Below are 15,224 nucleotides of genomic sequence, written 5' to 3' on the forward strand. Positions count from 1 at the left end.
AAGGATTTCGATTCACTTTGGAATAGTCTTATGTTACGTTCCGTGACAATCCATGTTTTTATGATAAATCTCTTTTTATGTTATCTCAATTATCATGCGATTTACATTTGAGCGTTATCTTCATTTCAAGTTTGGGAACACGAATCACGTTATTATCGCAATCTAAAACAATTAATAATTACTCCATCGTGAACAAACTAAATTTATCTTGCTTTCATCATACATGTTATTCTATGTGTAACATCATGTTATTCTATGTGCAATACTATGTTATTCTATGTGAAACTATTTGACAAATTATGTGAAAAACAATGTGCTATGTGATGCATACATGAAATCAATTTTTCCTAAACAAAAACATTATGATTAAAAGTCTCATCCATTCCTTGTTTTGAATTTCTAGATGTCGTCATCTCGTCAGTACTCTCACTCTCCCAGAAAATCCAAGGCTAACTCCAAAAAGAAAATGCTGACGTTCATGGCAAATCAGATTGCCAGAATCGTGCCAAAGATAGTGTCTGAGATTCAAGCCTCCAGCACTCCCAATCATTCTGGCGATTCTCACGTAGTACAGCCTAAACCAGTCTCGTTCAACTACAAACACTTCACTGCCTGTAACCCCAAAACTTTCACTGGGAAGGATGGAGTGACAGCTATGTTGGAATGGTTTGACAGCATGGAAGTCACGTTCATAAATAGTGAATGTCCAGAGGAACTCAAGGTGCGAAGTGCCACTGGTGTTTTCCAAGCCAGGGCACTAGACTGGTGGACTAACGAGAGAAACATTCGATCCAATGAGCTAGCTTACGCGTTGTCTTGGGAAGAGCTCAGGCAGCTTATGATGGAGGAATTCTGCCCTCCTCATGAGCAGCAGAAGTTAGAAGAAGAGTTCTGGACCCTCAAACAAGTTGGGGATGAAAACCTTGCATACACTACCCGGTTCAAGCAGTTGTGTTTTATCGTGCCTCATTTGGTGTTGACCACAGAACACACCATTCGGAAGTATATCAATGGGTTGCCTCCTTCGATGCGTGATACCATCGAGGCGGCTAGGTTGGATAATATTGAGGATGTGTCTCGCCTCGCGGCAAGTTTGAATAATAATCGAGTTCGTGATAAACAAGTCGCAGCAGCATCTAAACCTACATCCTCCTCAAAACCCGCTCACCAAATCACCCACAACAATAGGGGAAAGAAGCGTGCTCACCAATCCTTAGTTTGCAACGCTGTTACACCAGTTGAAAATCCAAAACCTAACCCAGCAAACCCAGAAAAGAAGCAATACACTGGAACAAACCCTAAGTGCACCACTTGCCACTTTCATCACCCAACTACGAGCCCCTGTAGACACTGTACCTCCTGCAATCGTTATGGGCATCTGGCAGCATACTGTCGCAACAACCCTGTGACAGCCCAAAATCCAAAACCAGCAAATGTGGTCAGGGCATGTTTCAAATGTGGGGATCCAACTCACCTACGACCTCAGTGTCCTCAATTGAGGCAAGATTTACAGCAGAAGGCACCACAAGGCCGTGCATTTGTTATCAATGTCCAGCAAGCGCGCAACGACAATGAGGTCGTGAACGGTACGTTCCTCATTAATAATTTGTATGCCTCTGTTTTATTTGATACTGGTGTAGATAAATGTTTTGTATCTGTAGAATTTGAACCATTGTTAGAATGCACACGCTCAAAACTACCTAAGTCATTCCCAGTCGAAGTTGCCAATGGCAAGTCTATTCGTGTCGATTCTGTTCTTCGTAATTGTACTCTCACTTTGAATGATCATGCCTTCTCAATTGACCTCATACCCATGGAGTTGGGTAGTTTCGATATCATAGTAGGTATGGATTGGCTTCGAAAGAACCATGCTGAAATTGCCTGTTTCGAAAAATACGTTCGTTTGCCTCTTCCATCAGGCGATACCTTACATGTTTATGGGGATCGACCTTCCAAAGGTCTAAAGTTAATGTCGTACACACAAGCGAATAAAAGTACTTTGCCTTTTTAGCCCACGTAGTGGAAGAAAAGGGCAAGGGAAAATGCGTAAGCGATGTTCCAGTTGTACGTGAATTCCCAGAATTTTTTCCTGAGGATTTACCTGGTCCTCCTCCTCCTCGATCAGTTGACTTTCGTATCGACCTTGTGCCTGGTGCAACTCCTGTTGCACGAGCTCCCTATCGCCTTGCACCCTCTGAGATGCAAGAGCTTTCCAGCCAACTCCAGGAGCTTCTTGACAAGGGTTTCATTCGACCCAGTACCTCTCCTTGGGGTGCTCCTGTTCTATTCGTTAAAAAGAAAGATGGTTCGTTTCGAATGTGTATCGATTATCGAGAGCTCAACAAGCTCACTATCAAAAATCGATATCCACTACCTCGCATTGACGACCCCTTTGATCAACTCCAAGGTGCAAGTTATTTCTCCAAGATCGATCTTCGATCTGGCTATCATCAACTTCGTGTCCTCGAAGAGGATATCCCAAAAACCGCTTTTCGAACGCGCTATGGACACTATGAGTTCGTGGTCATGCCTTTTGGTCTGACCAACGCGCCTGCCGTGTTCATGGATTTGATGAATCGTGTTTGCAAACCTTATCTAGATCGATTCGTAATTGTCTTCATTGTTGACATTCTAATTTATTCTAAATCTCAAGTCGATCACGAGCGTCATTTAAGTCTCATACTCGAACTTTTGCGAAGTGAACGTTTATACGCAAAGTTCTCAAAGTGTGAATTCTGGATCAAGGAAGTCCAATTCCTTGGACATGTCGTCAGCGAAAAAGGTATTCATGTCGACCCTGCTAAAATTGAAGCTGTCAAAAGTTGGATTGCACCTAAAAACCCATCAGAAATTCGTTCATTCCTAGGATTGGCGGGTTACTACCGTCGGTTCATCTCGAATTTTTCTAAGATAGCTGTTCCCCTCACTATGTTGACCCAAAAGGAAAAACCTTTCGTTTGGGGTCACGAGCAGGAAGAAGCTTTTCAAACCCTCAAGGACATGCTTTGCAATGCTCCTATCTTAACCCTACCTGACGGAAATGATGACTTCGTAGTATATTGCGATGCATCAAATCGTGGTCTTGGTTGCGTCCTTATGCAACGAGGCAAGGTCATTGCGTACGCTTCTCGCCAATTAAAGATTCATGAGAAAAATTACACTACTCATGATCTTGAACTTGGTGCAGTCGTTTTCGCATTAAAAATATGGCGTCACTATCTATATGGTACGAAATATGTTGTATACACTGATCACAAAAGTCTACAACATATCTTCAATCAAAAAGAACTAAATATGCGTCAACGTCGTTGGGTGGAATTACTTAACGACTATGACTGCGAAATTCGCTACCATCCTGGAAAGGCGAATGTCGTAGCTGATGCCCTGAGTCGTAAGACTCATTCCTATCGTATGCGTTGTTTTCAAGTGTCAAGTGACCTTCACAATTGTATTCGTGAGGCACAGTTTGCGTCAGCTAACGAAGGAAGTCTGCTCGTCGAAATCCGTGGTGCCTCTATGGATCAACTTGTGACAAAGCCAGACGGACTTCAATATTATCTAAATCCATTTGGGTACCAAATCGCGACAATCTTCGTGAATTTATCATGAACGAGGCTCATAAGTCTAAATACTCAATACATCCTGGTGCTGATAAGATGTATCATGATCTTCGAACATCTTATTGGTGGCCTGGTATGAAGAATGATATAGCCTTGTATGTCTCAAAATGTCTTACCTGCTCGAAGGTTAAAGCAGAGCATCAGCGTCCCTCTGGTTTGCTTGAACAACCAGAAATTCCTGTTTGGAAGTGGGATAGTATTGCAATGGATTTTATAACTAAACTTCCTCGAACCTCATCTGGTAATGATAGTATTTGGGTCATCGTTGATAGTTTGACCAAGTCAGCCCATTTCTTACCTATTCGGGAAGACTTCAAAGTTGAAAAACTTGCTCGAGTCTATACTGATGAAATCATCTGTCGTCATGGCATACCTCGTGACATCATTTCAGACCGTGATGGTTGTTTCACGTCTCGCCTATGGCAAACTTTTCAATCAGCTATGGGTACTCACTTAAATCTTAGTACAGCCTTCCATCCTCAAACAGATGGACAGACTGAGTGTACCATTCAAACTCTCGAAGATATGCTTCGATCCTGTGTCATTGATTTTGGTGGTAGTTGGGATGTGCATTTTCCTCTGGTCGAATTCTCGTACAATAACAGCTATCACTCCAGCATTCAAATGGCCCCATTCGAAGCGCTATATGGGCGGAAATGTCGATCACCAATCAGTTGGCACGAAATTGGTGATAAGCAATTTACTGGTCCTGAGCTTATTCAAGAAACCACGGACAAGATTCTTCAAATCCGTGACAATTTACTCAAGGCCAGGAATCGACAAAAGAGTTACACAGATAAAGGACGCAAACCCATGGAATTCAATGTTGGGGATCAAGTATTACTTAAAGTATCTCCATGGAAAGGGGTTGTTCGATTCAGTAAAAAGGGTAAACTTGCCCCTCGTTACGTTGGACCTTTCAAAATCCTCGAACGAGTTGGCAAGGTAGCGTATTTGCTGGATCTACCGCAAGAACTGAGTAACGTTCATCCGACATTTCACGTTTCAAATCTCAAGAAATGTCTAGCTGATGAAGGACTTCATGTCCCAGTCGACGACTTGCAAATCAACGATACGCTTCATTTCGTGGAAAGACCAGTTGAAATTGTGGATCAAGGTACCAAGCAGCTCAGACGCAGCAAAATTCGCATTGTAAAAGTACGATGGGAAGGCAAGCGTGGTGCTGAGTTTACTTGGGAACTCAAAAGTGACATGATGGCAAAGTATCCACATCTCTTCGATCAGTCTTCTTCTTAAGATTTCGAGGACGAAATCTCCTAAAGTAGGGGAGATTGTGACACCTCGTATTTTCGATCTTTCCATTTTTGGCAAGTCTACTTGTACTTTCTATTTTTGTAAGTTGTACCTTTGTGGTATTTGGTTTTATTCCCAAATTGTACTCGAGACTTGAAATCATAATGAAAGTGCATTATTTTATTCATATTTGTGTTTGAATGCTGTGTATTGTCAAAACAATTAAAAACATGATAAACTATGTTAAACACGTAAAAACAGTGAAAATACATCTTGATCTCAGCTCTCAAATTCATCATTTCCAAGAGATTACCCTAAACGGTACAAAAACCGGGAATTTATACGTTAATTCGGTAAAAATATCAAAAATTTGGGTTAAAATAATTTTTATATTATTTTATTAATATTTTAAATAAGTAAACTAAGAATTAAAATTAAATAAATAAATGTTTTAAACTGAATTTTTAATGATTTTTGATTATTTTGGTTAATTAAACTAACCTGGTTAGCTAAATCCTGGTTAAATCAGCTAACCAGGTTAATTTTATCAAAGGACAGCACTAACTGAGTTAGAAAACTCAGTTAGTGACTAACCCAGTTAGTCAGACTAACTGTTAGTAAAAAAGGGGGGTTGAACCGCGGGGGAACCAGGATCGAACTCGGGACGTCACGCTTAACAAACAAACGACTAACCACTCGGCCGGGCATGCCACATCCAAACTATATTGAAATCTAATTATATTTAACAACTAATTAAATGCGCTGAATTTAAATAAAAACCGCCAAACTGGTTCGTCTTCTCCGACTTCGAATTTATGACCGGAAAGCTGGTGACCTTCCCTGTTCGTAACCGACGGCCTACATTCCCTTTATAAAACGATCAAACCTCAACACATAATCGTTCCTTTCACTCTCGATCCCCGAAGCAAATCGAAACCGACTCGTTCACACCTTCGCCGGAAGGACTATACCACCACTGGAGCCACCACCTTCGCCGGAGTTCACCGTTAATCGCCACCGCATGTTCGTTGTCCGTCACTGACGATTCCGGTACCGATTTCGTTTCCGTTTTCATATTCTTTTACGATTGTAATTCTGTATTATTATTATTGTTATTATTATTATTATTAATATTATTATTATTATTTATTATTATATTAGATTATTAATATTATTATTATAATCTTTATTTAATTATCTATATTAATAATAATCAGATTTATCTAATGATATTAAACAAATATATTATTACTATAATATTAATAAAATAATTCAGAATAATTATATCAATCAGATTTATTTATATAAAAATCAGAATTTTTACTATTATTAATATTATTAATCAGATTTATAAATATTATTAAATCAGATTTTTATAACAGAAATTCATTTCCTATTTCTTTTTTTATAATCAGATTATTTTTAGATTTTCAGAATTTTTATATAAAATCAGAATTTATTTAACAGAATTATTATTTAAATTACTATTTAAATCCGAATTATTATTCTTTATTTATTCAGATTTATTGTTTTATATAATCAGATTTATTATTTTATTTTATCTAAATCAGAATTATTATATAATAAACAGATTTACTATTTTATTTAGATTAGAATTATTATTTTATATATAACAATCAGATTTATTATTTTAAATCAGAATTATTAACCTATATTATTAATATTAATAATAATCAGAATTATTACTTTATATATATCAGAATTATTATTTTTTTTAAATACATAATAATCAGGAATTATTATTTATATAATCCAGAATTTTAGTAATAATATCTATAATACTGTGGTAAAATCAGAAATATTATTTTAATAGTATATAAAAATCAGTATTTATTTTCACTCACTTATTTATAAATAAATTGACATGTATTTCATTAAATGCAAAATATAAAAAAATGAGACATATTATTATTATTATTATTATTTTCACTCTAGAAATATTAACATATTTTATAAACATTATTTTATTAATTCCCACCAAGTCCCAATATTTAACATGTCCTCAAAATTAATAGGATAAATCTCTTGTGCACATCCTCTTGGACAATCTCTTGATTCTTAATCTTTTCCAAGAAAAACGCAACGCAACCTAAGGTGAGTATACATGACCCATTTTCTATTTTATCACATTTTGGGTGCTTTATGCATTTCTATATCAAACACACTATGTTAAACATTTTTGCACCCTCAATCCACATTTCATATGAATCTATTTGACTCATGTTAATCACGTTATGCTACTGTTAAACAATTATGACTGTGTGTTCATTAACTTTGCAAACCTCCCCTAACAATGGCAGCGCTGTAGGTTGAGAAACGCCCCTCCCATAATATTATGGGTATTGTTAGGTTTATTCTATGTTACTCATTTACCACCCTTCTAGGGTTAGGCTATGTTAATTGCGTTAAACTTTGGTTTGAACACATAGATTTCATCGTTACGAGTATAACTGTTAATATGAAATCATATAGTCACGTGGATTTGAGCATGTTAAACTATTTCAATCATATTATACTATTATCAAACTTGTATACTCGCCAACATGTTTTGTTGACTTTATTTTAAATGCATACTGCAGGATGAGGAAGTCAAGATTTGAAGAAATGAATAGGATGGCCTAGAAACCCACTTTTGAAATAAACTATGTTTAATGTTTGTTATTTCCTTTTATGACAATGTATGAAACTTTGCAATTTTAATAAATGAAATTTAATTATATTGTCACACATAGTGTTATGATGTTTTGAGCAATTTGTTCGTCTCATCCCGATGTATCCGCCATCGGTTGGGGTGTGACAGCTGGAGCCAATTTCGGATAATTTGGCCTGATGTGACATTTTTCTACACAGTTGAAGCACAATCCATTACTAGATTTCCTCTTGCAATCTTCTTCCTTGTGTCCTGGTGCTTTGCAGAAATTGCAGTGAGTGGAGCATCTTCCTGAATGCTTCTTTCTGCAGGTTTTGTAGTACGGTGCAGAGGTAGAACCTACATTCCTACGGTTGGAATTCCCAGAACGGAATTCTTGGGTAAGCCTTTGGGTTAGGTTTCTCCTCTGATCTTCTTCTCTAGTACGGATTAATTCATCTGTCAAGGACTCAAGGTATTGGCTAGTTCTACAGCTTCTTCTATGGTTTGAGGTCTAGCTGCCTTGACTACACGCCTAATCTCCCCAATTAGTCCCCAGATGTAACGGGAGATTAATACCGGTTCAGGTGATGCAAGGGTTGGTACTATCCTAGCATATTCAAAGAATGTAGTAGTATAACCCTTACTATCTACCCCTGTCATCCTAAGGTTCAGAAACTTGTTTGCTATCTGTTCCTTTTCATTGGGAGGGCAGAATTTCCTTTCTACCATGTTTTTGAATTCTTCCCATTCCATGTTATATACCCTATCACTTCCTCTTGACTGGAGGATAGTGTTCCACCATTCTAAGGCTGAGTTGTTAAACAGATTCGAAGCAAATATTATCTTATCTTCATCAGCACATTTGCTTATTTTTAGAATAACCTCAGTCTTCTCTATCCAGCGTAGAGCTGCAATGGGTCCTTCATTGCCCGAGAATTCTATTGGTTTGTAGGACCAGAATTCTTTATAAGAACAACCATATGGCATGGTTCTTCTTCTTTTGGGAATGGGCACTTGAAGTACGGGTCCATTGTTCGCGCTGTGTTCTGGTTCAATTGGTCGCTTACTGCTATGCTTACTTTTATTATCTGCTTTCTTAACATTTTGGATAATAAATGGCATTGCATCTTTGATTCCTTGTGCCACTATATGTTGGATGACACTATTATCCACGTGATTTCCATTGTTATTCGGGTTCCCATTATTCAGATTATCGTTATTCGAGTTGTTGTCGTTCTGGATATTATCATTCTGGTTTTCATGATTTACTTCGTTGTCCATCTGAATTTTAAACATTTACCACATATTAATATCACCAATAATATTTGAATATAGCCAATCACATGTCACACACTTTTGGTCAAAATCGTCGAGCATTGCGACTTTACTCTATTCATATACTATGCGTCTATTACACACTAGTACTGAAATTAAATTACAATACCGACTAAAATTTAAAACTACACTACTCGTAATAGGCATCCGTAGTTTTTTTTTCTTTTTCAAACACATACACACATATTATATTATATTATTATATTATTTCTACCATCTCCACCATCGTTTCAAGGATATGGATTCATCCAAAAATCCATATTGCGCTCATCGTATTTCCATACGAGACGCTCTCCCACCTGTCTCATTCTTTCACTACTCTCTAAAATTTTCTCACCAAAAGTCCTAAGTTCTTATACGTTGTCTGCCTCATTGGGGGTTGTAACACCCTATTTTCTATTTAACGGTTTTATATGTAAACACCAACAATTAGATGTGTAGTTAAGCCTACACATACTATAAAAATACGAGTTTATTAAAACTTTTACAATTCATAAGTTATTCTACAACACGTGATCGAATTCGTTGTTTAAAATATACAACGTGGCAAAGTGCGGAAGCATGCATCTATATCGTGTTTGGTTCTTCGATGAGCTTGATCGTCTCTCGGCATCCAAAATGTACCTGCATTTCATAAACATGAAATGCTTTAGTCATACAGGGATTAAAACGTGATTAGACGAGTCCGGGAAACAATTGATTCTAAAAACAAGAATTTGGAAATGACCTCCACCGTAACTTACGGTGGCACCGTAAGTTACGGTGGCCCCTGTAATGTTATTTTCCTATCGTACAACAGTAGGCAACCACCGTAGCATTTTCATCTCCACCGTAACTTACGGTGGCACCGTAAGTTACGGTGGACTCTGTAACAGCACAGTTTCCTTTTTGCCGTAATTGACACGAAATCTTTCGTATCTTTCAAACCGCTTGTCCGTTTATCCTACCGTTTCTTCCTACATGATTGTGATTTGATTCTCCTTCACATGGAGTTAAAATCCGACATCCGGCTTAATAAATTCCGAGACTTTTATGCCTTCGGCTTATTATCTTTTTACAAGATTTTGACCCGTTTACGCATTTATCACACACACATATTTGTTTGACCTTTATATCACATACACTACTTCAACCTAAGGTTATTTACCATATTAGGTTCTAACCATAGGTTTATTAGACAATTTAAACCCATTTTCACTTGTATGCTTATTTTGACCCGTTAAGGGTATTTAAGCACTTTCGAGCCTAATTTCGCTTTTGATTACTTCTAGCAATCTATCACCACATTTCTTATCATATAATCTCTCACCACAACTGAATTTATGGTGGGTTTAATGTGGTGATCTATAAAAACCAATTTTGACCTCTCGGATCATTATTTTACGGCAAAAACTCAAATAGTGCCATTTGACTAATATAATACCTCTTTCAGCTTCTATACTTATTCTAAGTATTTATCTAATCATAAAACTCGTTTCCAAACAACCTTTAAAGGTTGTTTGTTCAAATTAGCTAACAAGGGCGTTTTGGTCCTTTTTAGTCTTTCAATTACGACAAGGTCTTTTGAGAGCATGTTTGACCCATGATTCTTCTTTTGAATTATGATCTTGCTCGAAAAGTCAATATGCTTTTCAAAACGCCACTACCCTCTTTTAAAACATTTGGTTTACCCATTTAAGTATCCCATTGTCTATCTAAGACTTCATTAAATACTCATTGAACCTTACGTTCTCAATGAATCATTACTCTATTACACATACCTGGCTCGGGTCAATGTATTGACCTGATTTAATGCCTTGCTATAATATTCGCTAAATAGTAGCGATGCAAATATCATTTCTACATTTATTCCAGAAATCATATAACTCGACAAGAATCATTAGTCGCTATTATCAAAAGGTGGTATCTTCACTCTTTGACCCGTTTGGTCTAAATGACCGATTATATTGGCGAGATGACATGTATTTTCATCTCGACTATATGACTCACTCCGATTTACATCGTGCGGTCGCTTTACTTATAATTCATTTCTTAACACTTTTCGGCCTATTAAGGCTTACTTCATAAGTGTCTTTTAAAGCCAATAGTTATGGTCGATGCATGACCAATTTACCGTTTTACCCTTATTGTTTGTTTTGGTTTACGCTATAAGGTAACCATTCAAAAGTTCATTTTCCATTTGTCATAAAATGGTCAAATTATCGATTTAACCCCTTTTAAACCATCAACATGGTTTCTTGTCATACTCGACTATCTTGTTCCGTACGTTTACCCGCCGGAACATCATACCTCAATTATGTATTTATCTTATTCGTAACTAATACGATAAGAGAATATGCTAAAATATAAGACTAGTGTAAGTTATACTTACCTTGCATCCGAATTATGCTTTTTCCTTCATTCTTGATTCGTTTGACCCGCTTTCACTCCAAGCTTCACCTAGCTTGTTTAAGTGCCAACTATTATTCATCATTTCACAAGGTGGTTAGTTTAGTCATAACTTAATACGATCATTCCACCCTACGCATTTTATATTCAAGAATTATCATTCATCGTATTATAGGTCGGTTTGACTGTTTAAAGTCAACGGCCTATTAATCATAAGTGATTACATGATGTAGCTTTACTACTCATTTAACTACTTGGTCAAATACACGGTAGCATCATACTTAGGCTACCGTTTATTCACTTCGTTTACCAAGTTTTATAACCATAATTCATCGAATTAACACTACATTAATCTTTCTTAACACATGATGATATCAAGCTTCATTTTTAACATGAATTTATCATCATTTCCATTCTTTTTACACCAAACCCAATTCATGGTAATTATGATTCATGTACTCAAACACCTAAATGGTTCAAGTAGCATACTTTTATTATCTAATACGAGGATTCTAATCACAATTTAGACACTAACATCATCATATCATAAAAACCCATCTCTATCATGTATGAACAAGTACTCAATCATGTAAATTTGTTCAAGTACTTTGTTTCTACTATCAACTATGATGATTTCTAGCACAATTATATCATCATCTTCATTATCTAGCCATAACCCACTTAGCACATACAAGGGAAATCATCAATTCCCTAGTTTTCAACACTAGTTCATCAAATTGTTAACTAGGGTTGTTCCTACACATAGATTTCTTCACAACTACACTCATGGATTCATCATCCATTCCCAAATTGTGATTTTGAGTGTTCATCATAACTTCAAGACATCACCAAATTACAAAATTTAACATACCTTACGATCCCTTTGACTTGGTGATCATTTATACGCGTTCATGCATTGATTTGGGGCTTGATTCGAGCTCCAATTTGGTGAATTTGTTGATTTTAGGGTTTGAGCTCTCTTGGTCGCTCCTGATGATCGATCCACACACACAAAGTGTGTGTGGTGTGTGTTTTTTTTATTAATAGAACTTGTTCCCTTTTTGACAATTTTGGTCCCTCAAGTTTTGTTAACTAGTAAGTAGGCTACAACCTACTTATTTTCAACAATACTTTGTTTTGTTAACTAGGTTAAACTTTGCTAGTTTAACTTAGTGAGTTCGGGGTAGTCATAACCCGTTTTATTTTAAGTCCCGTTAGCTCGGGCCTTCTATATACTTTGTTTTCCTCAAAGTATTTATCCTCTTTTAATTAACATCAAATTTATTTATTTAAATCCTAATATTAACCGGGTTAATTTTTACGACTAACGGTATTTTACCCGTCGTCACTAGTAACGTGGTTTAATTACCAAACCCATTTTTGGGGTGTTACAAGTCTACCCCCCTTAAAGAGGTTTCGTCCTCGAAACCTTTTCTTACATAATTTATTGGGTTTCAACCCAATGTATATAAACTGAGTAACCTTCTAAGCATTACTCACACTTTGGCCGTTTATTAGTGTCATTAGACAAATATGGTAACATCTTTTAATTACACAACATATGTATCTTTTATGCGAATTTACGCAACTCAGAATAACGCCATCTCGTCATTTCGACTTGTTTGATTAACTTAGCGAAATCCATCGCCTTTATACTTTCGGATTCTTTGTGAATCCGTTATTTTCACCCATTTGGATGTTTCTAGTGAGATCTTTCACTGTTTACAAACAAACCCCTTTTCTTTACGAACTTATTCATTTGGTTCATTCGTACAGCATTCGCCACTAAAATGAATTTCCTGATTTTATCTTATTTATGTAGCACTATCTAGATGTGCTATTAACAGAATTCTACAAGGCATATTACCACATACCTTCTGGCTTTATCCTTTTTATCGTGTCTTTACTCGATCTGACTTCCCAACAGTTTGCTTGTGTTGCCTTGTGATCGCTCAGTATAGGCAATCAATTCTTTTCGTTATTATGACCTCATGGACCATCACTGCCGTTTTGTACTCACTTACCTTTATTATTTGGCTTGACTGAATAGCCATTTGGCCACTTGGTCATACACGCTTATCAACTATGATTATTTCACGCTAATCTTAATATAGATAGCGTGTTGAACACTTTCTTAATTTAAATATTGACCTTAACCGGCCTCACTGACTAGTCTTATTAGTCCAGTTACTTTATACCCATCTCTCGGGCTACTATGTGATTTTATTTCACATAACTTTCCTGACCGTGATCGCGTCACGTCGTATTTTAGGTTTATTTCCCAATCATCTCATACTATATATGTTTGATAAAACGTTGTTTTTGACTAAAACGGAATTTTAGTTTAATGTTTTATCTTTAATTTATGTCAAGCAATTTTGACGACTTGGTATTTACTCTTTTACAGTCTTTGTTTTACGCGAGGATTCTCAATGGTTCTCTCGCTTTGTTTAAGTAACTCGTAGGTTCTCTCACGTGGCCTCGTAGGCTATTTCCTTAGGTCTTCACCCCCTTTTAATGGGAACCCTAAGGTTTATTCCCCTTTCTTTCGTGACCCGAGGGTCATTCTGGTCCCGTAGACCTTAACACTAATCGCATTCCCGTAGGTTACGATGATCCCACAGATTCATCTTTTATTTGTATCTACATTCAAATGCATATATGTATATATGCATATATAGCTTCAAAGCATGTCTTGTTATGTTTGGAATCGTATATTTCCGCTTTTGAACTTTAGTTGACCTTGACCGTAGTCTAAGGCTTCATTTCTTTATTTTTGGACGAAATTTTCCGACTTTATGACTTCTCATATCATTTATGCGTCGATTCATCTTATGCCCACCATTCTCCAGTTTTCATATATCCGTACTCGATTATGTCCCATTACCGGGCTCATTATTTTTTTGCTTTTAACGGTACCATATCCCATTTGTATTTACTCATGCCGTCCGGCGTGATATTGTAATCGACCCGTTCAACTTTAAAATAGTTGAACATAATTTATTCACAATTTTTATTTACATTATTTTGTCATCTTTTAGTTATGACCCAAACCCGAGTCCTTTAACTTTCCATCCGAGTTTCCGTTTCTCGGTCTGTGCATGCGTTCAATTCTTACCCATCAACCGGGTGTTTTACCGAAGTCGTTATTGTTGCAACCCTCCCGGTATGCATTAAGACCTCGCTTCATTTCTATATTCCGACTTTGTCCTCGAGTTTGACGTTTTACAAAAACTACTCGTTTAGGGACATATTCGCATTTTCCGGGTTCGAGTGTAAGTACACCCCCTCCCAATGCGTACCTTAACTATTTTACATGTTTCTCTGTCCCTTCTTTCGGGCTCATTCTCCTAATGTAATACGCTTCCGTCACTCGGCTGCGCGTTTACATTATTATCAAATATTTTACTCATTTGATTCATTTGGGTACTTTTAATTTGTCCCATTTACCCCGTCCTTACTACATCGGATGTAAATGTGTCGGCTATAAGAAGTTCATGGTATCATATGCCACTACTTACTTGGCCAGAGTAAGCGATTAACACATGACACGCATGACCTTTTTATAGTTTTCACATCACGCCCTATGTAAGTAATACCTCTGTTCATTTCTCTTGGAAACAATATCCTGGATAGGTATTCTATTCAGGTTTGTCCAAGTTTTCAATCTAAATCTGCAACTATCAGTTTCTACGTATTGGTTGCATGTTTATATTCATGCAATAATTTAAATGTGCACCTGGTAAATGCTTGCCCTAACGGGTTTTTCTTGCCATTAGTCTTGTTCGCGACCATTACGCGATTTAGGTCCTTGATGAGCATGCTCTTCTTGTCATATCTCGGACCGTTCCATCATCATATCCACAATTCGTTTGACTCTCGTCGTCTTCAAACGCGAGTGTCCTTCAATTAAAACATTCTCAAAAGTTAGTAACATCAACTTCAATAATCGTCCGTATTATAATACAAGGCTT

The 15,224-nt window shown here is 36.8% G+C and overlaps 1 protein-coding gene across 1 annotated transcript; it reads left to right on the top strand.

Annotated features, from left to right (window-relative positions):
• Positions 1 to 403: 403 nt before the first annotated feature.
• Positions 404 to 2,011, top strand: LOC110924961. The gene is made up of 2 exons (XM_022168934.1): positions 404 to 1,586; positions 1,662 to 2,011. The coding sequence occupies exons 1-2, from the start codon at positions 404 to 406 to the stop codon at positions 2,009 to 2,011; spliced, it is 1,533 nt and encodes a 510-aa protein (XP_022024626.1).
• Positions 2,012 to 15,224: the final 13,213 nt, after the last annotated feature.

This window comes from Helianthus annuus, chromosome 7 (genome assembly GCF_002127325.2).
Source record: "Helianthus annuus cultivar XRQ/B chromosome 7, HanXRQr2.0-SUNRISE, whole genome shotgun sequence".
Taxonomy (NCBI): Eukaryota; Viridiplantae; Streptophyta; class Magnoliopsida; order Asterales; family Asteraceae; genus Helianthus; species Helianthus annuus.